The 22969-nt window shown below is 58.7% G+C and overlaps 2 protein-coding genes across 9 annotated transcripts in view; both read left to right on the forward strand.

The window, feature by feature from the left end:
- LLGL2 (LLGL scribble cell polarity complex component 2) overlaps positions 1 to 12012 on the forward strand; it is a 34091-nt gene extending 22079 nt beyond the window's left edge. For 6 of the 8 annotated variants that reach the window (XR_014013897.1, XR_014013898.1, XR_014013899.1 and 3 more), the window contains 19 exons: positions 202 to 317; positions 690 to 848; positions 2625 to 2787; positions 2923 to 3055; positions 3371 to 3425; positions 4026 to 4180; positions 5878 to 6241; positions 6381 to 6534; positions 6624 to 6728; positions 7105 to 7397; positions 7503 to 7653; positions 8008 to 8158; positions 8808 to 8924; positions 9039 to 9205; positions 9587 to 9851; positions 10094 to 10247; positions 10499 to 10799; positions 11030 to 11072; positions 11186 to 11248. Coding sequence is in view for 2 of the 8 variants with exons in the window: in XM_081218114.1 (XP_081074240.1) it covers positions 202 to 317; positions 690 to 848; positions 2625 to 2787; positions 2923 to 3055; positions 3371 to 3425; positions 4026 to 4180; positions 5878 to 6095; positions 6174 to 6241; positions 6381 to 6534; positions 6624 to 6728; positions 7105 to 7397; positions 7503 to 7653; positions 8008 to 8158; positions 8808 to 8924; positions 9039 to 9205; positions 9587 to 9851; positions 10094 to 10247; positions 10499 to 10527; positions 10752 to 10799; positions 11030 to 11072; positions 11186 to 11247; positions 11438 to 11448 (2817 nt within the window). In the remaining 6 variants the exon portion in view is untranslated. Of the gene's footprint in view, positions 1 to 201; positions 318 to 689; positions 849 to 2624; positions 2788 to 2922; positions 3056 to 3370; positions 3426 to 4025; positions 4181 to 5877; positions 6242 to 6363; positions 6535 to 6623; positions 6729 to 7104; positions 7398 to 7502; positions 7654 to 8007; positions 8159 to 8807; positions 8925 to 9038; positions 9206 to 9586; positions 9852 to 10093; positions 10248 to 10498; positions 10800 to 11029; positions 11073 to 11185; positions 11249 to 11437 lie in introns of those variants that run through there. The other 2 variants (XM_081218114.1, XM_081218115.1) reach the window with 2 other exon arrangements.
- Positions 12013 to 18759: 6747 nt separating this feature from the next.
- MYO15B (myosin XVB) overlaps positions 18760 to 22969 on the forward strand; it is a gene marked incomplete at its 5' end in the record, with an annotated part of 30774 nt that continues 26564 nt past the window's right edge. The window contains 8 exon segments of the mRNA XM_081218642.1: positions 18760 to 20801; positions 21184 to 21247; positions 21475 to 21584; positions 21754 to 21826; position 21828; positions 22140 to 22252; positions 22515 to 22618; positions 22761 to 22824. Coding sequence (XP_081074768.1) covers positions 18760 to 20801; positions 21184 to 21247; positions 21475 to 21584; positions 21754 to 21826; position 21828; positions 22140 to 22252; positions 22515 to 22618; positions 22761 to 22824 — 2571 coding nt within the window.

Raw genomic sequence — 22969 nt, forward strand, 5'->3', positions numbered from 1 at the left:
CTGATGGGAGGACCCGGGACAAACCTGCCTTTCCCCAGCTGTGGTTCACGGCCACTCTAACAGTAGCCAGGGGTCTCTTGGTTCTGGGGCTCTTTGAAATGACCCGCACAGGCTGGGCCGCCCCAGTGTGTAAAGGTCACGGTGAATGCTGTCCCTCCCTGGTTAACAAGACAGCACGCTTCTGCCCCGTTTCCTGCCTAGTGCCAGCTGGTCACCCTGCTGGACGACAACAGCCTGCACCTGTGGAGCCTGAAGGTCAAAGGCGGGGTGTCAGAGCTGCAGGAAGATGAGAGTTTCACGCTGCGTGGCCCCCCAGGGTAAGAACTCAGTCTTCTTGCTCTCCTAGCCAGCCTGACCCGTGCACCAACTCCAGGGTGCCCTGGGAGGAGCTGGCAGGGCTGTGGCCCGCCTCCCCCCATCCCCACACAGAGCCTACGCGGGAGGCACCAAGGGATTTTTTTCTGCTTCTTAGCCCCAGCTCTCTGCTATCTGTCTCCTGTCTTGGCAGAAAAAAAACAAATATGTTTGTCCGGGCCTGAGTCGCTGGACCCCATCAAAGGACCTCACGGGCCTGCTTCCCCCGGCAGGCATGGCCTTCCCTGGGGCCGCAGAGGGAGTCGGGGGATCCTATCTGTGGGTCCCCCCTGCCGGGGCAGGGCCAGCTCACGGACCATCATTCCCGTCTGCAGGGCCGCCCCCAGTGCCACACAGATCACTGTGGTCCTGCCGCATTCCTCCTGCCAGCTGCTCTACCTGGGGACCGAGAGCGGCAGTGTGTTCGTGGTGCAGCTGCCGGCTTTCCGCGTGCTGGAGGACCGGACGATCAGCTCAGATGCCGTGCTGCAGCGGTGAGCCCTGGGCCCGGAGACCCTCGTGCCCTGAGGAACCTGTCGCCTTGAGTGGCCTTCTCCTTTCCATCCCGGTTACGCCTCAGGAGCTTATAATTTTTCTCCTGGGAAGTCTGTAGGGATGGGAGGACAGACTCTCGGCTCTCCACCTGTCCCCCAAATTGAGAATCTCACCCCCAAAAAAGAGTTAGCATCCCAGCACTAAAAGGGGTCTTGGGAGTAACTTGTCACCTCATTTAAAAGGAAAACAAGGCTCAAAATGACTGTGCAATGATACCAACGCTCAGTCCAGCGTTCTTGGCACTGATACCACCTCTTTCAAAGCCCCGGGGCTCCACAGTGGGGCAGACGGGGCCCAGACCTCCCTGCATCAGCTGGGCAGCTTCTGCTGATGCTTGTGTTTTGGAGTCTCTGCCACATGTTCGTTTGCATGCAGGCTCCATGGCCCCGAATCCCTGGCGGCCACAACCTGTAGGTTTCTTGAGATCGTTTCAGAATCTTTGCTCCTTAATGGTGGTGTCCGTGGGAGGGAGGGAATCAGATCGGGTCTGGGTGTGGAGGGGGGCCAGGGCCCAAAACAGGAGGGGATGGAGGAGTCCGGCAGGAGCCCACGGGAGCCAGGTTGATGGCCATGGAGTGTTCTGCAGTGAAGAAGGGCAGGGAGGAGGCCGGGGTGCTGGGCTGTGGAGCTGCTTCAGGCCTGACCTTCCTAAGGGCTCTGGACCAGGCTTGTAACACTCATAGTCATCAGGCCCCGGGTGATGGTCAAGCAGGGCTGGGCATTGCTGGGTTGGGAGGATTCCTGCTTGGGGCCGGGTCCTTCTGAGCACTGGGCACGGTAGTCAGGGCAGCGTGACCATGATCAGAGCAGCACTGTTTACAGGGTGGCAGGCACGGCTGGTGCTCAGCCAGGGCGCCTGGCCTGTGGGCAGGACGGTGGAAGGACCTGCTTCTCAGTGTGTGGCTGTACCAGTGCCCACCGTACCCGCGCCGGTGGGAGTCTAGTCGAGGAGGGGCCCCTGCTGGGCTTTCCCAGCCTGGGTGCCCTGGGAACCCCTCCTGTTGGTCTAAATCTTGTTCTAAATGTAGAGGGTTTGGCTTGGGTTTGAGCGTAGAAATGCCCTTGGGATCCAGGCTGTTTCCATTTCCTACTCGCCCTCCTCCGTGTTGGCTCTTGGTCCTCTGCCTGCCACCTCGTGGTCTTCTGCTGGCGGTAGCACCTCCAAACTTCACATCAGCATTCCAGGCCCAGAAAAGGAGGAGGGGGTCAAGGCTCAAGGCCAGGCCAACTGATACAGAGAGTTTTGTTTTGTAGGTTTTAAAAACTATTTTTTTTATGAAACACCAACACCTTACCGAAATGCACTAAGTTTGAATGTACAGTTTAATGGATTCTTGTTAAGTGAGCATCTCTGCAGCCAACTCTGGGCAAACACAAAATTTTGCCAGCCCCCCAGGGTCCCCCACCTGCCCTTCTCTGTCACAGCTCCCTCCCTCCCCCAGAGGTAACCACCACATCGACTTTTCTGGAAGTCACTTCCTTGCTTTTCCTTATAGTTGTGCCACCTGCGTTTGCATCCTGAGGGGGTTTTCTCTATCGCTGCCCTGTTCTTTGCGTTGCTTCTCTCTCCCCTTGATGATGTGTCCTGGCAGCCTTTCCATGCTGGCACATTCAGTGCCCGCTGCTTCAGGGATGCCGGGCATGGCTGTGCCATGCTCTCAGCCATGCCCCATCGGTGGACGGTGACGTGGGCTCACGGTGCTCCCCTCGCCCAGGTTGCCAGAGGAGGTCCGCCACAGGCGGGCATTTGAGATGGTGGAGGCTCTGCAGGAACATCCTCGGGACCCCAACCAGATCCTCATTGGCTACAGCCGGGGCCTTGTCGTCATCTGGGACCTACAGGGCAGCTGTGTGCTCTGTCATTTCCTCAGCAGCCAGGTAGGGGTGCCCACATAGTTCTCCCAGGCCCCACATAACACATCCAGCCCCCATCTGAGGCCTGGGGGTGCAGGCGATGGAACCGCACCCCTGATCCCAGCCTTCGCGCACTCTCTCTCCTTTCCCACCATGAAGCAACTGGAGAACGTCTGCTGGCAGCGGGACGGCCATCTGATTGTCAGCTGCCATTCTGATGGCAGCTACTGCCAGTGGCCCGTGTCCAGTGACACCCTGCAACCGGAGCCCCTGCGCAGCTGTGTGCCTTACGGTCAGTGCTCTGCCCACCACCTGGGACCGCCTTCCAGTGAGCAAGGCGGTGTCCTCTCTGGCCCCAGTCAGTCTCTCCTGCTTTCAGGTGTAGATGTCCAACTCACAGAAGCAAAACCTGGGGCCCAGAGATGGTGAAGTCTGTGTCCAAAGCCACACAGCGGGTTTTCTGGTACCCACTGTGGCTTTCTCTGGGAAATGCTCAGAGCAAGACTCCCGAGCCTAGATCTGCTCCGTGGGTGTGCGGGATCTGTGCTGCAGACCCATGGGCCTCTGAGAGCGGGAGGACCGTTCAAGGTATTTCCTTTTCTTTTAGGCCCTTTTCCTTGCAAAGCTATTACCAAAGTCTTCTGGCTGACCACCAAGCAGGGGTAGGTATCAGTGCTCCATCCTGTCCGCTTTCTAGAGCTTTCCTGGGGAGCTGGAAAGGCTGCTCAAACCTCTGCCTGGGGGAGATGGTGCCTAGTGACTTGCCTTTGGGTCTCGTATCCGGGTCTCCAGGGAAGGGAGGGGGGGCCGTTCATTACCTCTCTCTGACTAATTCCTGAAAACTCATTCCCATTCTTTCCCTTCCACCCTCCTGGAGAGATGATTCAAATCAGCAGGTTCCAAACTCTGTCTTAGGAGCAGACCTGTTTCTTCAAACAGAATCATACAGGGAGACCTGATGTATAAGCAGAAAAGGGGGACAGAGGGCACTGGTTGAAACGGGAGTGGCGGCAGAGACTCAGAGCCTGCAGCCTGCGTGCTCCGCTGCTGGCCCCCAAGTTCTCCTGGGCTGTTGAGTTGGGAAGAGACTGGGGTGCGCCCCAGCCCCTCCTGGGGACCTTGAGTGAGCACTTACACTGAGGCCAGCCCTCATGCCAGGCCCTGCTGCAGAGGCTGGTCACAGGGCCACCCCACGGCTGGCTCGGCCCTTGGCTTCTGGGGCGGTGTCAGCAGCCCACCCCCTGCTCTTCTGTGCCTGCCAGGTTGCCCTTCACCATCTTCCAGGGCGGCATGCCGCGGGCCAGCTATGGGGACCGCCACTGCATCTCAGTGGTCCACGACGGCCAGCAGACAGCCTTTGACTTCACCTCCCGTGTCATCGACTTCACTGTCCTCATTGCGGCGGACCCTGAGGCTGGTAGGCGAGCGGGAGTGAGTGTGGAGGGCAGGCCACAGGGAGGTGTGGGGATCGGGCCCACCCCCACCCATAAACAAAGAGGAAGGGCCTGCAGGCATTCCCAAAGCTGCCACCCCTGAGTCCCTAAGTCCCACTGCGCCTCTTCTTTGTGTCCCTGAGGCTGCTCCCTCTCCTTCCTTGCTGGCCTGTGGCTTGTCCTTGCTGACCACACCTCCCATCCACCCCAAGCTCTCTTTGCCCTTCCCCAGCTCAGCTGGGACTTGGCCCAAAGGTGGGCAGATCTGCACTGTTGGGCTTAATACCCACCCGGCTGAGGCAAAGGGCTCCTGGCCTGGACATGGTGAAGCCCTCCTTGTGGGCTGGGGCAGGTAGCAGTGTGGGCCAGCTGAGCTGGCCTCCTGGAACTCAGCCAGCCCAACAAGTCCCTGAGTCAGCTTTCTAAATTGGGTGACAGGCAAGACCAGAAAGGGCTGGTGTCGAAACCTAGAGAGGAGGCCTGGCGGGAGATCTCCAGGAGGGCGGGCCTCCTCTCTATATGACTCTGACCTGACAGGCCCGAGGCCTCCAGGTGAGGGAGGCAGGCCTGCTCAGGACACCCTGGGCTGTGTTCTCCCAGCCTCACCAGTGGCCCTTTGGAGGGAGACTCTGAACCTGCTTTTCCTCCTTTCTCAGCCTCTTCCCTCCTCATACCTGACAGCATGCTGGGAGCCAGGGCAAGTTTTTGGTCGATTCTTTTAGATCTTCTACATTGATGATCATGTCATCTGTGAACAAAGACAGTTTTACTTCTTTCTTCCCAATCTGTATGCCTTCTATTTCCTTTTCTTGTCTTACTGCATTAGCTAGTACTTGAAAATGAGTGGTGAGAGGAGGCAACCTTGCCTTGTTCCTGATCTCAGTGGGGAAGCTTCAAGTTTCTCACCATTAAGCATTACATTAGCCATAGTTTTGTTTTTTGTTTTTTTTTTTTAAGCGGTACGCAGGCCTCTCACTGTTGTGGCCTCTCCTGTTGCGGAGCACAGGCTCCGGACGCGCAGGCTCAGCAGCCATGGCTCACGGGCCCAGCTGCTCCGCGGCATGTGGGATCCTCCCGGACCGGGACACGAACCCGCGTCCCCTGCATTGGCAGGCGGACTCTCAACCACTGCGCCACCAGGGAAGCCCGCCATAGGTTTTTTTGTAGATATTCTTTATCAAGTTGAGGTAGTTCCCCTCTATTCCTAGTTTACTGAGAGTTTTTTTTTTTTAATCATAAATGGATGTTGGGTTTTGTCAAATAGTTTTTCTGCATCTATTGCTATGATCATGTGATTTTTCTTTTTTTTTTTTTGGCCACACCACACAGCTTGTGGGATCTTAGTTCCCTGACCAGGAATTGAACCCGGACTCTTGGCAGTGAGAGCGTGGAGTCCTAACCACTGGGCCACCAGGGAGTTCCCGATTTCTCTTTTTTAGCCTCTTGATGCAATGGGTTTCATTAATTGATTTTCAAAAGTTGACGCAGCCTTGCATACCTGGGATAAATCCCACTTAGTCATGGCATATAATTCTTTTTATGCATTGTTGGATTTGTAGCTTGCTTTTAAAATGTGGGTTCCCTGGCTCCAACCCTAGAGCCTCAGATTCTACAGGGCCAGGCTGGACAGACTGCTTCCCAGTGGCTCCTGCAACCCCTGACCCTTGGCCTGTCCCCACAGCCTTTGATGAGCCCTATGCCCTGGTAGTGCTGGCTGAGGAGGAGCTGGTCGTGATTGACCTGCAGACAGCTGGTTGGCCGCCGGTCCAGCCTCCCTACCTGGCCTCCCTGCACTGCTCCGCCATCACCTGCTCCCACCATGTCTCCAACATCCCCCTGAAGCTGTGGGAGCGCATCATCGCTGCCGGCAGCCGGCAGAACACACACTTCTCCACCATGGTAGGTCTGGCCCCGGCCCCAACCCCGCCCCAGCCCAGAGCCAGGCTCGCCCATGAACTTCTCCATCATCTTCTCCAGGAGTGGCCCATTGACGGTGGCACCAGCCTGGCCCCGGCCCCACCCCAGAGGGACCTGCTGCTCACGGGGTAGGTGATGTTGATCGTACTCTCCTGCCTAGTGGGACGTGTGTGGGGTGGGAACAGAGCTCGGGGGGTGTGCGTGCCAGTCCCGGGCACCCCTGGCCCGGCATCCTTCTCACGGGCGGCAGGCGGGCTCTGCCCACAGGCACGAGGACGGCACGGTGCGGTTCTGGGATGCCTCGGGCGTCTGCTTGCAGCTGCTCTACAAACTCAGCACCGTACGGGTGTTCCTCACCGACACAGACCCCAGCGAGAGCCTCAGTGCCCAGGGTGAGGACGAGTGGCCCCCCCTCCGCAAGGTGAGGCCCGGAGCCTGGGAACCAGGGAGGGCGGGGATGGGCCAGGTCCAGCGCTTATGGCCCCTCACGGAGCTCTTCTCCCTTGTCAGGTGGGCTCCTTCGACCCCTACAGTGACGATCCTCGGCTGGGCATCCAGAAGATTTTCCTCTGCAAATACAGTGGCTACCTGGCTGTGGCCGGCACAGCAGGGCAGGTAGCAGGCCGGGCTGGGCGTGGGGAGCAGTGGGGAGGGCTGATGAGGTGACTTTGGGCAGCGTCCAGGCCCACGAGCTTCCTTCTCAGTATTGGGGTGCAGCAGGGCCAGGAGCCAGCTTCCTGAGCGCAGCCCTGCGGCATCACCTGCCCCTGTGGCTCTGACTTCTCCCAGTGAATAGAAGTTCCCTGATCCCATTAGAGGGAGGCCTTTCTCCTCCAGAAATCAGGATTAAGAGCCCGAGGTTGGGCACTTCTGACCCTTGGCCTTGGCGTGGATCTTGGGTCCTTTGCCGCCCCTGCCGTTAGGGTCCCTGAGGTCCTGCTGTCCCTTGGTGCCGGGGGTGGTGGTTCAGCCCCTCTGCCGCCCCGCCCAGGTGCTGGTGCTGGAGCTGAATGATGAGGAGGCGGAGCACGCCGTGGAGCAGGTGGAGGCCGACCTGCTGCAGGACCAGGAGGGCTACCGCTGGAAGGGGCACGAGCGCCTGTGTGCCCGCCCAGGGCCCGTGCACTTTGAGCCCGGCTTCCAGCCCTTTGTGTTGGTGCAGTGCCAGCCCCCGGCTGTGGTCACCTCCTTGGCCCTGCACTCTGAGTGGCGGCTCGTGGCCTTTGGCACCAGCCACGGCTTTGGCCTCTTTGACCACCAGCAGCGGCGGCAGGTCTTTGTCAAGTGAGCAGACCTCCTGTGGTGGCCGGGGCCCGTGTCTGGGATTGGTGTATGGATTGGCAAGGTCCCTCAGGCCCTGGCCACGCTGATGGCCCAACGTCCCCCCAGGTGCACGCTGCACCCCAATGACCAGCTAGCCTTGGAGGGCCCGCTGTCCCGCGTGAAGTCCCTAAAGAAGTCCCTGCGCCAGTCCTTCCGCCGGATACGTCGCAGCCGGGTGTCCAGCAGGAAGCGGCGGCCTGCTGGCCCTCCGGGAGAGGTGAGGCCAAGGCCGGCCACGAGCCCGGGCAGAGCCTGGAGCAGCCAGCGGCAGGTCCCAACCACCCCTCCCTGCCCCTCCTGCTTTGGCCACAGACACGGGCTCTGGGCCACCCCTGACCCCCACCAACCCTGTGACCTCGGATCCGTCACACTGCTTCTCTGTGCCTCGGATTCCCTAAGTGTGAAAGGCAGTCATTGTAATGCCTCAGGGTCACGTACTCAGTCAGTATTACCAGGCAGGTGGTGGCAGGGGCTGTGGCCAGTCTTCCCGGAAGGCTCACTGTTGAGCAATCTGATGCCCCCGGGAAGGAAGGCCAGAGCCCACCCTCAGGCCTGGCCCACTCCACTGCAGGTGCAGGAGGGGAGCAGCAGGGCAGAGAGGACTGGCCTGCAGAACATGGAGCTGGCGCCCGTGCAGCGCAAGATCGAGGCCCGCTCGGCGGAGGACTCCTTCACGGGCTTTGTCCGGACCCTCTACTTCGCTGACACCTACCTGAGGGACAGTGAGTGGCCAGCTTGAGGTGGGGGGCCCTCTGGCGTGAGGGCATATCGGAGGCTGCTGGCTGGTGCACCCCTAAGAGGGGTTCCCACTGTGAGCAAGGGGAGACTGGAGCCCCCGCCCGCCCCTTTCCCTCCCGTGCCTGGGTCTCCGAGTCTGATCGCCCTGGCTTCGTATCCAGGCTCCACGACTCTAGAAGTGTGACCTTGGACGTGTCACTTAGCCTTTCTGGGTCTCGCTTCTCCCCCTGTAAAATGGAGGGATAGCTTTCTCCTAGAGTGGCTGCGAGCGTTGGGACGTGCCACGTACCTGCTGGTACCCAGTAGGCCCTCTAGAAGCTCTCTGGCTGTTTCTCCTGCCAGGGCAAGGGTGGGCTGAGGGCTGTTTGCTGCTGTATCTCGAGGGCCGAGCTGTCCTGGGTTTGGGATCATCTGCATGGGGCTCTTGGTTGTCAGAGAGCCTTCCCAGCCTTTCCCGTCTACACCCAGGAGGTAGGCAGGGCCCACAGCAGCTCCATTTTACAGAGGAAGAAATTGAGGTTTATGAAAGTTTGCTGACTTGACCTTGGAGTCACACAGGTAGTGAGCCAGGTCTCCTGGCTCCCCTGACCCCCAGAGCCACGGGGTTAGATGTAAACCTTTGCCTCCTGGCAGGCTCCCGCCACTGCCCCTCGCTGTGGGCTGGCACCAACGGAGGTACCGTCTACGCCTTTGCCCTGCGCGTGCCCCCCGCCGAGCGGAGAATGGATGAGCCGGTGCGGGCGGAGCAGGGTGAGTGCTGGGCAGGGGGAGAGCACTTGTCTGCCTCGGCTGGGAGCGGGGTGGTGTCTCCAGCCTCGTCCTCTGCCCAACCACCAGCCCCACCGCCTACCTCCGTCCCTGCAGCCAAGGAGATTCAGCTGATGCACCGAGCGCCTGTGGTGGGCATCCTGGTGCTGGATGGACACAGTGTGCCCCTTCCCGAGCCCCTGGAAGTGGCCCACGACCTGTCAAAGAGCCCCGACATGCAGGGAAGCCACCAGCTGCTTGTCGTGTCGGAGGAGCAGTTCAAGGTGCCTTATGGGAGGAGGTGGGGTCCCCCGGGAATCACCGGCACACATGACAACGGCTGGGGCTCACTTAACGTTGTGTTTGTAGTTGCTGTGTGAGGGCTGCAGAGGCACAGGAAAGAAGCGGGGTCTTAATGGAGCCCCTGGGCCCCAGGGTCAGTGGTGGGGACACTGAAGCAGGACCTGTGTCTGGGGAAGGGACAGAAAACACAGACAGGGAAAGAAGAGGCCCTGGCGTCCTTGCAGTCTGAGTGCAGCGACCACACATCTGAGGGCCAGGCCCAGCAGCAGCATCGGGCAGGGAAGCGGGAAGTCCTCGCTTGACTGGATGAAGCTCTGCAGACTGGCCTGGCTGCAGGTGTGACCGGCTGCCCTGTGCCCTAGGTGTTCACGCTGCCCAAGGTCAGTGCCAGGCTGAAGCTGAAGCTGACCGCCCTGGAGGGCTCGCGGGTGCGGCGGGTCAGTGCGGCCCGCTTCGGCAGCTCTCGAGCCGAGGACTACGGGGAACATCACCTGGCTGTCCTCACCAACCTGGGCGACATCCAGGTGGTCTCGCTGCCCCTGCTCAAGCCCCAGGTGCGGTACAGCTGCATCCGCCGGGAGGACGTCAGCGGCATCGCCTCCTGCGTCTTCACCAAATATGGCCAAGGTGTGCAGGCGGTGGGCGCGTCGGGACCTCTGCCCGCAGGGCTGCGTTTGGGGCTCCTGCTGTGCTGCAAGGGCTGCTGGGAAGGGCAGTCGGGGGTATTCCGGTCAAGGCCAGGCTCCTCAGGCAGAGAACTTTGGGAGGCTCTGGCCCCTAATCCCCCCTGGGGGGGGCAGCTCTGTTGGCAGCCACAAGGCCCGGGAGACTCAGGCTGGCCTCACCTGCCAGGCTTCTCCACCCCCCAGGTTTCTACCTGATCTCACCCTCCGAGTTTGAGCGCTTCTCTCTCTCCACCAAGTGGCTGGTTGAGCCCCGGTGCCTGGTGGATTCAGCAGAAGCGAAGAACCACAGCCGTCTCCGCGACAGATCGGGCCCTGAGAAGGCCTCGGGCCGAGCCAGGTGGGTAAAAAGGCAGGTGGCCTTTGCTCCAGCCCCTCCTCACCCCACCCTCCCTGGGGTGCCCACAGGGGGCTGCTCGGAGTCCCCTTCCCCCATGAATCAGCCCACCCTCCCAGCCCTGCCTCCTGGCCCCCCTTTGTATGCCGCACCCTCCCATGCAAGCTGGTCAGTCGACCTCATTCTTCATGGGACCAGGGCTTTCCCGAACGGGGAGCCTGGTGCCCCCGATCCTTACTGTCTCTTCTCCACAGGAACTCAGGGAGCCAGAGTGATGGAGAGGGTAAGCCAGGGCTCTCTGGGGCCAGGGGCGTGTGGGGGCCGAGGCGTTGTGAGCACACCTGGGGAGGGAAGGGGATCCCAGGTGAGCAGGTGGTGTTCGGGCTGGGAGTCGAAACAGCTTCCCTTCCAGTCCTGGGCTCAGGCTTCAGCAACCCCACCCCCAGAAGCAGGGAGCTGGGGCAGAGGAGTGCCCAAGGCTCACCTGGCCTGGCCTCTGCCTTCCAGAGAGGAGGTCGGGCCCCGTGATGGAGCACGCTCTGCTCAATGATGAGAGTGAGTCAGGGCAGGGGCTGCTGGGCTGCTGGGCTGGCTGGCAGGGGGGATGTGCGGGGCGGGGGGTGGGAGCATGCTTGGAAGGCCAGGGTGGGAACGAGGGCCGTGTTCCTGAAGGGGGGCAGGCCCGTTCACCCCATCAGTAGAAGGGGCAGAAAGGGGGGTGTCTGGCCCAGCCCCAGCTGGCCTCACAACGCCTCTGCTCCCCGCCCCTGCCCCCTGCCCTGCAGGAGTCCTGAAGGAGATCCAGAGCACGCTGGAGGGAGACCGAAGGTGAGTGACTCTCAGGCTTCCGGTGCCGGGAGACGTTCTGGGAAAGCTCTGGGAATGAGGGTCCTTGTCTGCAGCCCCCGTGGACGGTGACGGCCCTGTCTTTGCCCACGCAGGAGCTGTGGTGATTGGCGTTCTCAGCGAGTGGCCGTGGGGTACGGCCTCAGCAATGGGGGAGGTAGGGGCTCTGGATGCTGCTGCACGGTGGGGTGGGGCACGCTCCTGGGGAGGGATAGGAGGGACACGGGCCCCTGTCCCCGCTCCCCAAGGCCCTTAGGCCCATCCCAGCCCTGACACACAACCCCCACTTGCCCGAAAACCTCCGTGTCTGGGCTCAGGCGGGTGACTGAGGCCCCTGTCCCGCCCAGGATGCTCCTGAGTTGCTGTGGCTCTTATCTCCTGCACGAGGAACACACACTACTGACGGCTCTTCCTGGGGGCACTGCCCCACCTGGAGAGGCCCATGCACTGGGCTGTGCAGGGGCTGGGGGCACCCCCACTGCCCACCCTGCTGCTGCTCCTGGCCTTGGGAGACGAGGGACCCCAGGCCCCTGGGGCTCTCCCTCCTCGGGCCTTGACTCTCTCGGTCCTTTTGTCAATGTTGCACAGTTTTTATCCCCGTCTCCCCCCTTTTTGTAGTGGGCTGGGTTTTAAATTATAAATGTTAACTGCCTCCGGGTGAAAAAGTTTTTAATAAACACCTTATTACCTCTTCACTGGACTGGCCCAACGACTTTAATTTTTTAATTGTGCAGAGATTTTCCACGTAAATAGAAATGATCGTTAGCTGGTTCCTTGCCTTTGCCCCTTGGGTCCGTCCCCTGGACCAGGCTGGTGCTCAGGAGAATCCATTTTTTAAGCTATTTGAATCAGATCAAACTGTATCTGGTTGTGTCTGAACGCTATATGCCTTCTCTCTTTGGGAATAAATGGTAAAAGTTAACTGAATTGAGTCTGTCTGACTGCATCCCTGGGTGGGGGGCAGTGGGAGGCCCCTGGCTGGCCTTTCCTTGCTGTTAGGAGGGGAAGATGCACACAGTATCTCAGGCCTGATGGCTTCTTCCGGACTTCAGGGAAGGACTATGGGGTGCTGCTGAGGTGTGGGGGGCAGTTAAGGTCTTTATAAGCCAGGGGTGTGATTCTACTTTGGCTACATCTTTATTCACCTGTCTTCACTGAGCACCAACTATATGCCAGGTGCTTGGGGTTCAGAGGTGGCCAAGACAATGTGATCCCTGCCCTCGTGGGGTCCCTACAAGTGCAGGAAGTGTTAAGATGAGGGAGATCCGGTGGCTTGTGAGAAATGTGCCTGGGGAGGTGACATTAAATGTGACGGGAGAGGTGACCAGGAGCTGGCTGGGCAGACTGTTCTGTGCAGAGGATGGGGGGCGGGGAGGTACAGCCACCCGAGAGGAAGAGTTCTCGCCGTGGAACGAGTGAAGAGCTGAGGGTGGCTGGCAGGAAATGAACTGAAAATGCCAGGGCCAGTCCAGGAGCCTCGTGAGGGCAAGGGCACCGCCATGGGCCGCAGGAACCCACCCTGGCCTGAGTGCGGAAAGGGCCTGTTGGAAGGACACGGATTACTCAGGGAGCATGAGGCCCAGGTCCCAGGACGGACACACCGTGGGAGCATCCTCCACACCCACCCTCCGGCCCAGCACGTCCAGCTCAAGAGTCTCTGAATTTTGGAACTTGGACCACTCGAGCATCCCTTGTTTCTCCTTAGAGGAATAGTGGGGGCTTACTGAGATGGAGCCCCAAGAACCACGAGGAGTGGGAGGGACAGCTCCCCAAAGGAAGAAAATGCTGTCCCTGGAAGAAGTGGAGAAAGGATGTGCTGGGCAGATAAAGACTAAGCCACGGGGGTGGGGGAGGTGGGGAGAACTGCACCCTCTGCCCAGACAGTCTGGACTCCATCCTGAGACAACGGAAGCCTTTGAAGGACTTTTTTTTTCTGCCGCGCTGCGCGGCACGTGGGATCTTAGTTCCCAGACCAGGGATCGAACCCACGCCCCCTGCAATGGAAGTGCTAGACCGCCAGGAAGTCCCATCTGGAGGGCTTTAAGCAGGGAAGTTCCATGAGGAGATTTATTCTTCTGAAGACCACTGTAGCTCAACCGCAGCTACAGCACCCGAGTTCCACTCAGGCAAATTACTTACCTGCTCTGCATCGGTTTCTCCTGGGAAATGGGATAACAGTATCCCCTTGTGACCTGTTGCCAGGTTCCTGTGAGACCTCGAGGTTAATGGGCTAATGATGGGGGAGGCCCTCTGTCAGGGTCAGGGAGGACATCTTAGAGTTTGATGCACAGGATGTCTTTATCTTTTATCACAAAAGAAATTAAGCTTTGCTGTTTCTAACTTGGGTTGGCACTGGGGTCCTCAGTCTGTGGGTCAGAGGATCCTGCACCAAAAGTGGGTGCCAAGGAAGGAGTGGGAACATCACACCCAGAGAGCTGGGCTCCCCACCTAGGGAGACAGGTATGGTTTTGTGACTGCCAGTTTAGGGGGGCTTCCATGTCTTTTATCCAGTTGGCTAAATTACCTCACACTAATGGACAAGCGACATGAAGTTTCCTGCCAAGAAACCAAGAATTGAAGATCACGGTAATAATGCAAACACCAACAAATCAGAAGAAAATGGCAGAGCCAACACCTCCATGGCTTTGTGGCTGCCGCAATAATCTGGCTAATCAGCTCGAACAAGAAGTCAACAACAAGCACACATGCACCTGAAAATACCAAGAGGGCTCTTTGAAAATGGATTTACCCCGCACCCATTAAGGACGAGATTTGCCTTAAGTACACTACGCTTTGAAGCGTTAGCTTATGTTGGTGGTTCAAATAGTTTAGAAGAAAAATTCTCATATTAGGAGTGTGAGACCAACCATTTTTATGGATAGGCGTGCTCTAGAAAGGGGATTAACGGAAGCTGGGCTGGCCCCGAGGGAGAAGTGGGGTGTCCAGGGAGAGGTGATGCTAGTGGTGAAGCAGAGGTATTGAGAGGTTGAGTTGACCAGGATGGCTGCCACATAGACCGGTGAGTGAGTGGGAGGGCTCACTGCCAATTCCAAAGGCCCTGGAGACGTACCACAGGCAGCCAGTCTGGAGACTTAGATCTGAGGGCCTTCGGGATCCAGAGGTGGAAGACTTAGTGTTCACCTACATCTGAAAGATGGGCGGATCCAACCCTCCATCACTGGCTTTGCTTGTGACCGTGACCGGCTGTGTGACCTTGGATAGATGACCTCACTCCTGCGCCTTTGTTTACTTACCTCCAAAATGGGCTGTGATAATAGGGCCGACCTCAGAGGACTGATAGGATTAAATGAGAATCTGTAACAACCCACAGCATCTGGCTCCCAGTAAACACCCAACCAAAGGAGGTGAGAGTTACTGTGAGGTGGGTGAGGCCAGGAGAGGAGGAAATGGATCGGGAGGGAAGGAGTGTGGAGTGGAGTCAGAAGAGAGCTCGCACAGACTGGAGGAGGAGTTCACAGTCCTTGTGAGCAAAGGAGATGAAGGAATGAGTGGGAGGGAGGAGGCAAAGGGGAGAACTGGGCTTGGGGGTGGGGCGCCTCTGCCCTGGTATCAGGTTTGTCCAAGGGAGTTCCCCGAAGATTGTTGGAAATCACACAGCCAGGAAGTGGGACGGGGGAGGGACCAAGCCTGTCTTGTTCTGAAGCCAATTCTCAGCAGAAGTATCATGGAGCAGAATAGTGGGACCTGGGCTTCCCTGGTGGCACAGTGGTTAAGAGTCCGCCTGCCAGTGCAGGAGACACGGGTTCGAGCCCTGGTCCGGGAAGATCCCACATGCCGCGGACCAACTGAGCCCGTGCGCCACAACTACTGAGCCTGTGCTCTACAGCCCGCAAGCCACAACTACTGAGCCCACATGCCACAACTACTGAAGCCTGCGTGCCTAGAGCCCATGCTCCGCACCAAGAGAAGCCACGACAATGAGAAGCCCACGCACCACAACGAAAAGTAGCCCCCGCTCGCCACTAGAGAAAGCCCGCGCGCAGCAACGAAGACCCAATGCAGCCAATAAATAAATAAATTAATTAATTAATTAAAGAAAAAGAATAGCAGGACCCTTGAATTGGGTCCCCAATTTCTCACTTACTGGCTGTGTGTCCTTAAGCCACTTACCCTCTCAGAGCCCTTTCCCCATCTGTGAAATGAGACCATATCCCCTTCCTAGGGTTTTGGGGGGTTTGAATGAAATGAAGCTTGGGAAGAGAACTAACTGAGACTTGAGGATCAGAAGTGGCCACGCCCACCGAGCTGAGTGAGATCCAAGCTCTGTCCTGGATCAACCAGAGGGAGAGGAGGGCAGGGGAGAAGGTAGGAGATTGGAGACAGGTGTGGAGCTCTCCCTCTGCCCCCAGAGCTCACAGGACACACTGTAATGAGCCGGACAAACAGAAGTTCAATGTGTAGCTGATGGTAGCTCCTCACACATGTTCTTTTGCCAGGTCTTGGGAGCCAGACTGCCTGAGTGGGCATCCCACTTCTTTTTTTTTTTTTTTAATAATAATATATTTATTTTTGGTCACGCTGTGCAGCTTGTGGGATCTTAGTTCCCCAACCAGGGACTGAACCCTCAGCAGTGAAAGCACAGAGTCCTAACCACTGGCCTGCCAGGGAATTCCTGGCATCCCAGTTCTGACACTCAGCTGTGTGCCTCAGTCTTATCATCTATAAAATGGGAATCCTTATAGCACCAACCTCTTAGAGTGCTTTCAAGAATTAAGTGAATTCAGGGAATTCCCTGGCGGTCCAGTGGTTAGGACTCTGTGCTTTCACTGCTGAGGGCCTGGGTTCAATCCCTGGTTGGGGAACTAAGATCCCACAGGCCGCAAGTCGTGGCCAAAAAAAAAAAAAATTAAATGTAGTACTTAGAACAGTACCTAGCACATCATCATCATCATTATTATTAGTCCAGGGCAAAACAGTGAGTTCTTTCTCTATCTTTTTTTTTTTTTTTTTTTTTTTTTTGCGTTACGCGGGCCTCTCACTGTTGTGGCCTCTCCCGTTACGGAGCACAGGCTCTGGATGCGCAGGCTCAGCAGCCATGGCTCACAGGCCCAGCCGCTCCGCGGCATGTGGGATCCTCCCGGACCGGGGCACGAACCCGCGTCACCTGCATCGGCAGGCGGACTCTCAACCACTGCGCCACCAGGGAAGCCCTGTGTTATCTTTTAAATTATAAAACGCATACAGAATAGCACAAGTCATAGGAGTACAACCCGATAAACCTCCACAAATTAAACAAACAGTATCACCCATGGAGGCTCCCTTGTGACCCTTCTAGTCACTACCAACCTCCCACCCCCCACCCCAGGCACCACTTTATAACTAGCTCAGTTTCCTCTTTTTGTACTTTATGTAAATAAAATCATACAGTGATTCTATAACTCTTTCTGGCTTCTTCACTCACCATTACGTTTGTGAAATAACCCATGTATGTTGCTGACAGTGCTGTGTAATCATCCACTGTGTGAATACATCACCCCGCTTCCTGCTTTCTGCAGGTGAAACAAGCCCTATGAATCTCATTGCCCTTTGCCTTGGTCAGTATTGGTGGTGGGGAAGCACAGCTTACAGACTTTCACAAAGACACCAGTTTTATGAGCTACATGGTAACTGATGTTATCCATGAGCTTGTGTTCCTTTGGGACAGCTGCTTCCTTCACTAGAAGGCTGCTTCCTTGGCAAAGGCCAAGTCACTTTCAACTCCTTGATCAAACCAGGCCTCTGGGCTGTGAGTGGCCCTCCTGGGTAACGTGAGTGCTTGCAGCAGCTCCACCCAGGTCTGAGGCTGGCTCCAGGAGATGTGCAGAGAGGGGGGTACAAGGCAGGTACTAAACCAACTGGAGAGCATACCAAGGAAAGGGCCACAATCTGGAGTGTTACCTCCCCCACTCTGATTCTGGGTGGGGCTGCTGGTGAGGAGAGGCCAGAGTGAGTGGTCAGCAGGGGCACGGAGCCCTGCGGGGCAGGTCACAGGCCCTGGCTGGAGATCTCATCTGACCCCATCTTGGGTGCCCCGGAGCCTACCCTGCAGCAGCTGGCTTGCCCTGGGGCCATCCAAAAGGGCTCATGAATCCTGCCTGGGTTTAACTACAGTATAACCATCAAGAAACAGATCCACATCAATACAAAGATGGGTAAAGAATGAGAAAAGACAGGTCTCAGGAAAAAAAAAAAAAGGCTGTAAGATGGAGGAAAGCTGCTTATTTTCACAGAGAAATGAATTTAAAAGACACTGAGATTTTGTCATGTTTCAGAGTGGCTAAAATGTTAGGTAACACCATGCCTCAGTGCCATGTTAAAATGGGTGGTCTCCTATCTTGTTTGTGGGAGTGTAAATTGATACAACCTCCATGGAGGAAAATTTGGAGCACTCCAAATTACAAATACACATACCCTATGGCCCAGCAATTCTACTTCTAGGAATTGATTCTGCTTGGACACAGGTGGAGTCAATGTTGTTTGTAACTGAAGCAAAAGCTGAGATGAAGGCAGCGTCCGTTTCAGACATAAAAGTCTGTTAGCCTAAAGCAATTTTAAAAAGTCAGTTATTTTACCAGGAAAACAGGTTTATTCAAGAGCAGCAAAGAATTACAACACAGGATAGCAATTATGGCCAGCAACACACAACCCTACTAAGGCAAAGGAGAGGAAACTTTTTTATAGAGGAGAAGGGGAAGTTGGGAAAGGCTGTTATAAACAAAAAGACCATTGGAGGAAATTGGGAATTTGAAGTACAGTGACTTTTCATTGTCTTAGTTTGACAGTTTCTCATTGGCTGAGCTGTTGCCAGGCAAGGAGAAAACCTTTTTTCCGCCAGCTGGCTGTAGTACAAAGTACATTTCTTTCCCTTGGGAGCTGCATTGAGGTGGAGTGGTAAACGTGTAAGAGCTCCCCCTTCTGGCCTCTGGACTCTATTTTAGTAAGGTTTCCTTTGATTTTCACACTATCAATAAAGAATTGGTTAAACTATGGCACGTTCATTTGCTGGATTATTATGCAGTTGTAAAAAGAAAAGAAAAAGAAGATCATTATGTACGAATATGAAATCTCCGAGTTAATCTGTTAGATTGGAAAAAGCAGAGTGAAGAGCCATGCGCTAGAAAAGCTTCCACCTGTGCTCAAAGGGAAAAAGAATACTTGCTTTTCTGTGTGTGGATAGTTCGTGAAGGCAGTACAAGAAATGGGTAACCTGGACTTCCCTGGTGGCGCAGTGGTTAAGAATCCGCCTGCCAATGCAGGGGAGGAGGGTGGATTCCCCTAGAGACCCCAGGACGAGGAGGATGGTTCTTTTGGCACCCCCTCACCCCCTGCTGAAGAAGCAGTGAGGCAGGGGCAGAGCATGGGCCCCCTCGATTGGGCGTGGTGCCAGGCTGGCCTGGCTGGCAGCAACTCCAGGCGGCACGGTTGCCCTGTCCACGGCCTTTGTCCGCAGTTGCAGCTCCTCTTTCCTGGGCGGCCTCCACTCTATTGTTGGCCGAGGAGGTCAGGACCCGCAGCCACCTGCATTATTGATGCTCACGCATAAGGCGGGAGACGCGGGGGCGGGTAGATTGAGCCTGTAGCCGCAACCTGTGTGATGTGCTGCCGAGGGCACCTGCGGGCAGCCAGCTCCTAGGGAAGAGGAGAGGAGGGAGACGCCGGGAAACAAACCATGGGCAGGAGCAAGGGCAAAACGCCCCAGCACCCGGAGGGGCCCGGGAGGCCAACCTCCGGGGAGCAGGAATCCGGGTCGGCCAGCGCCGTCAGCGCGCCCAGCCGGGAGCGCCGACAGGGCCGCGGTAAAGCCCACGGGGCGAGACCACTCTTGGAGCCCTGCACCGCGGGAGGCCAGGAGACCCCCGGTGGCCGCAGGAAGCCCACCGTAGAGGAGAACGGCGACTGCAGACGGCCAGAGGCTGGGCCGCCACCGGAGGCTGAGGGGAGACGAGGCAGCGCTTGGCGTCGGGGATGCGGGCCTAAGGAGAACCACAAGCCCGGGGACGGCCGTGGGGGGCGCCTGGAGGAGAAGAGTCTCCTCGGAGAAGGAAGGACACGCGGGCGCGACAGCCGCAGGAGAAGAGGAAAAGGGCGGGGACGCTCGGCTCAGCGGGGCTGCCAAGAGACCCGCAGCCTCAATGGGGACACGTCGGATGGAGACGGGGCCAGCTCCTGCCCGGACAGCGAAGCCCGCGAGGTCCTGGAGAGCGGCAGCCAGAGCGGCGGGGTCCCAGAGCGGCGGCCCAACTCGGAGCGAAAGGACATGGGCTCGGGAAGCACCCAAACCGGTCTGGAGTCAGCGCTGGAGGCGCTGAGAGAACGCCCGAGCAGCGACGGCAGAGGCAGTGACAAGCCCCCCGCCGGGCCCCGGAGCCCGGAAGGATCGTCGGGGGCGAGGCCCCAGGGAGAGACCGAGGATTCCGAGACTGACACAGACTTGAGTCTGGAGGGGGCCGGGCCTGGACGGAGCCTACGGGCAGCCCCAGGAACGACAAGCGGGTCCACTGAGGCCGAAGAGGCTGACCCGGCCAGTAAAGCCGCGGCCTCCAGTCCCCTCGAGGGCAGCCGCGCGTGCGTTCCCCGGAGCTCGCGGGCTTCTCGAGACCCCAGGCCGGCCTGGGACGCGAGAAACAGTGGGGTGCAGCTCGAGGCTGAGTCGAGGGGCCCCGAGGCCGGAAGAGCCGAGGCCTCGACCGCCCGGGGTCAGCGTACCCAGGTCGGAGAGTGGGTAGGGAAGGTGCAAGAGGAGGAGGGCGTGAGCGAAGCGGGGGCTGGAGGAGAAGGGTCTAGGGACCCAGCGCCCCTGGTCGCCCTGGTGGCGCTCGGCAGGCTTCGCGCGAGGCCCCCGCCAGGGCCCGCTCCCCAGGCCGCGGGCCCCTGCCGCTCGGGCCTCAAGGACCGGCTCCTGCGGGTGGCACGAGGCCTGGGCCTCCTGCGGTGGCTGCGGCTCCGGCCGCGGGCGGGCGAGGCGCGGGCGGCGGGCGAGGGGCGGGGCCGCGGGCCGGTGCTGAGGCGCGGTCTAGTGCTGAGCCTGGAGGGCGTAGCTGGGCTGGGCGGGCGACCGAGGGCTCCCCCTGGTGGCGGCTCGAGTTCCCCGCAGGTTGCGGAAAGGCCAGCCCCCGACGACCCTTCTGAGGACGCGGACCCGACTCCAGATCCCAAGTTTGCGGTCATGTTCCCCAGGATCCACAGGGCAGGGAGGACCTCGAGCAGCCAGAGCTCAGAGGAGGCGTCCGCGGACGCCCCCGCTGGGGAGAGGCACGTTGGGTCTTGTGCGGGGGCTTCAGGGGACAGTGAGGGGCGCAGGGCGAGTGGAGAAGGGGTGACTGGGCGCCGCCACGGCTCTCTCGGCCCGACTCCCCCCGACGAGCCCCCACTCGAGAGTGGCTCCAGCAGCGAAGCGGAGCCGGAGACCTTGGGAGCCGAGGCTCCGGTGCACTGGACGCAGGGCGAGGACCCCCGAGAGGACCCTGGGTTTGGCACCGAAGCACTGCTGCCCCGACTCATCTTGGAGACCCGCCTGCGGCGGGAGAGGAGCCCGAGCCCCTGCGGGTTCCTGAGGGATCGATGGGAGCCGGAGGATGAGACCGAGGAGGCGCTGGAGAAGGACCTGGAGCTGAGCCTCGGGCCAGGCCTGGAGGCGCCGCCCTTTCCCGGCGCCGAGGGCAGGAGCCTCGGGGAAGGCCTGGAAAACACCGAGGACCTGGCCCGGCTGCGGTGAGCGGGCACGGTCCCAAACCTGCCATGCCTGGGTCACACTTGCTTGTATCCCATCCTACCCCCGTTCTTTTATGAATTGTATCCTTACATGGGATTTTGCCACACAAGTTCGTCTGGCTGGAAGGGACAGGTGAGGGATGAGAATCAGGTGCTCCTTCCTTCTCTAATTGGCACAAAGCTTCCCTCTGGGTCAGCAGCCTGGTCCTGCTTGTAGCACCCACGGCGCTGGTAACTTGCTTAGCAGCCAGACCCCTGTATTATGGACCAGCTCGGAGAGGGTGCATGACTTGGTGGAAGTGTCTCTGCAGCGAGTGGCAGCGCTAACCCAGGATCTCCTTCTGCCCCCAACTCCCTGCTTCTCCACCCTGCTTCCCTACAGGCCCGTGTGCGACAGCTCCGTGCTGCTGTGCCTCAAGAAGAGGTTTTACCTGGGCCGAATCTATGTACGGGGGACCCAAGAGGGGATGGTGGGCTGGGATTCCCTTTCCCCAGGGATCAGAGGGCCCTCCGGGCACCCCTGGAGCTTCCCCCTCCATCTTTCTCCTCCCTGGGCTGGGTGCTGAACTCTCTCTGGGGTCCTGCAGAGCGGGGTATGGGGCATCAGAGCTCCACTCTATTTGCATCACCTGCTCCCTCCATGTTCTGATGAGAGCTTCCACTTTCCTCCCAGACCTTTGGGGGTCCCCTCCTGCTCGCTCTGAACCCCCGCCGGCCCCTGCCTCTCTTCTCACCTGAGGTCCTGGCCAGCTACCGCCCTAGGAAGACCCCTAACACCACCCCGTACGTGAATTTGCCCCACCAACCCTCTGCTCACCCCCAGGTGGCTAAGCCCCAGCATATCCCATTGACTGAGGTCCAGGGCATGGAAGGCACGACCTGCCTACGCCCAGGAGGCCCCAGGTGCCCATCTCTGGTAACCTTCTCATCTGCTTCCACCCTCCTCCCCCAGACACATCTTTGCCATCGTGGCAGCAGCCTATAGCCTGTCTCAGAGCACTGGGCAGGGCACCTGCATCCTCCTGAGGTGAGTGGTGGCTGCCCTGCTTGGCTGAACCTTCAGGCCACACTGAAGGCCAGGAGGAGGGGGATGTGAGGTCTGCATTTGAAACTGCCTGTCTGGTCCACTGCTGGGCAACAGCTCTGGACTTCCTAAGACTGTGCCCCTTGAACGAGGCATCTTGGGGACTTTTTTCTGTTTGGTCTCTATGCCCCAGGTCTATGTTTCTGCATTTCTGGGAGTCTACTTTAGGGCAGGTATCACTTCCAGGTGGGCATATCCCCACTTTCGGGCTCAATGGGGTTGTCCTATGTGCCCCTTCCTGGAGACCCTGCCAGCCTCTCCCTCCTGCAGTGGGCACAGCGGCTCTGGGAAGACAGAAGCTTCCAGAATGATTGTGCAGTTCCTAAGCAGCCTGGAGCAGGGGCAGACAAGGGACAGAGGATGTCAGGTGAGGGGCAGCTTGCCATTTCCCAGGGATCCAAGAGGGACCATCCTACTCCTTTGGGCCAGAAGGGTGGTCTTCAGGCCTCTGGCTTCTCCTCGGGGGCAGCCCCAGGCATTGCCTACTGCGGGGGCAGGGAGGGCTGGGGTGACTGACCCCTCCATGGGCCAACAGAGCTCCCAGGTGCATAGTGTCCTCGGCTGGGTTGCCTGATCAGTGGGCACCGCTGCTGCTCCCAGGGATACTTGAATGCCCCTCCCCCATCCAGCTGGACGACGTGCTGCCCATGCTCAGCAGCTTTGGCCACGCCAAGACAGTCCTCAATGCCAATGCCAGCCGCTTTGGCCAGGTCTTAGGCCTCTGCCTGCAGCAGTGAGTGACGGGGGTCCAGGTGGGCAGGGTCACCCATGATCAGTTTCCCTTATTGGGAACCTGAGACTGCTGCCCTGGGTCCAGCCCATGGTGGGTCCCATTCTGAGCGGGGGCCCCCTCACTCAGTGTCCTGTGTCCACAGAGGGGTCATCCTGGGAGCTTCTGTGTCACATTATCTGCTTGAGACCTCGAGAGTGGTGTTTCAGGTATGACCTGGCCCGCTGCTCCCAGAGTGGGAAACAGGGAGGGGCCGCTGTGGTCCCTCAGCCCCGAAGCCGGCCTTCCCCAGGACTTGTCCTTGCTCCCCTGGGGCACAGGACCAGGCCGTTGCTCCCCCTAAGGCAGTCCTTC

Source organism: Mesoplodon bidens (assembly GCF_964165515.1).
Source record: "Mesoplodon bidens genome assembly, chromosome: 19".
Lineage (NCBI taxonomy): Eukaryota > Metazoa > Chordata > Mammalia > Artiodactyla > Ziphiidae > Mesoplodon > Mesoplodon bidens.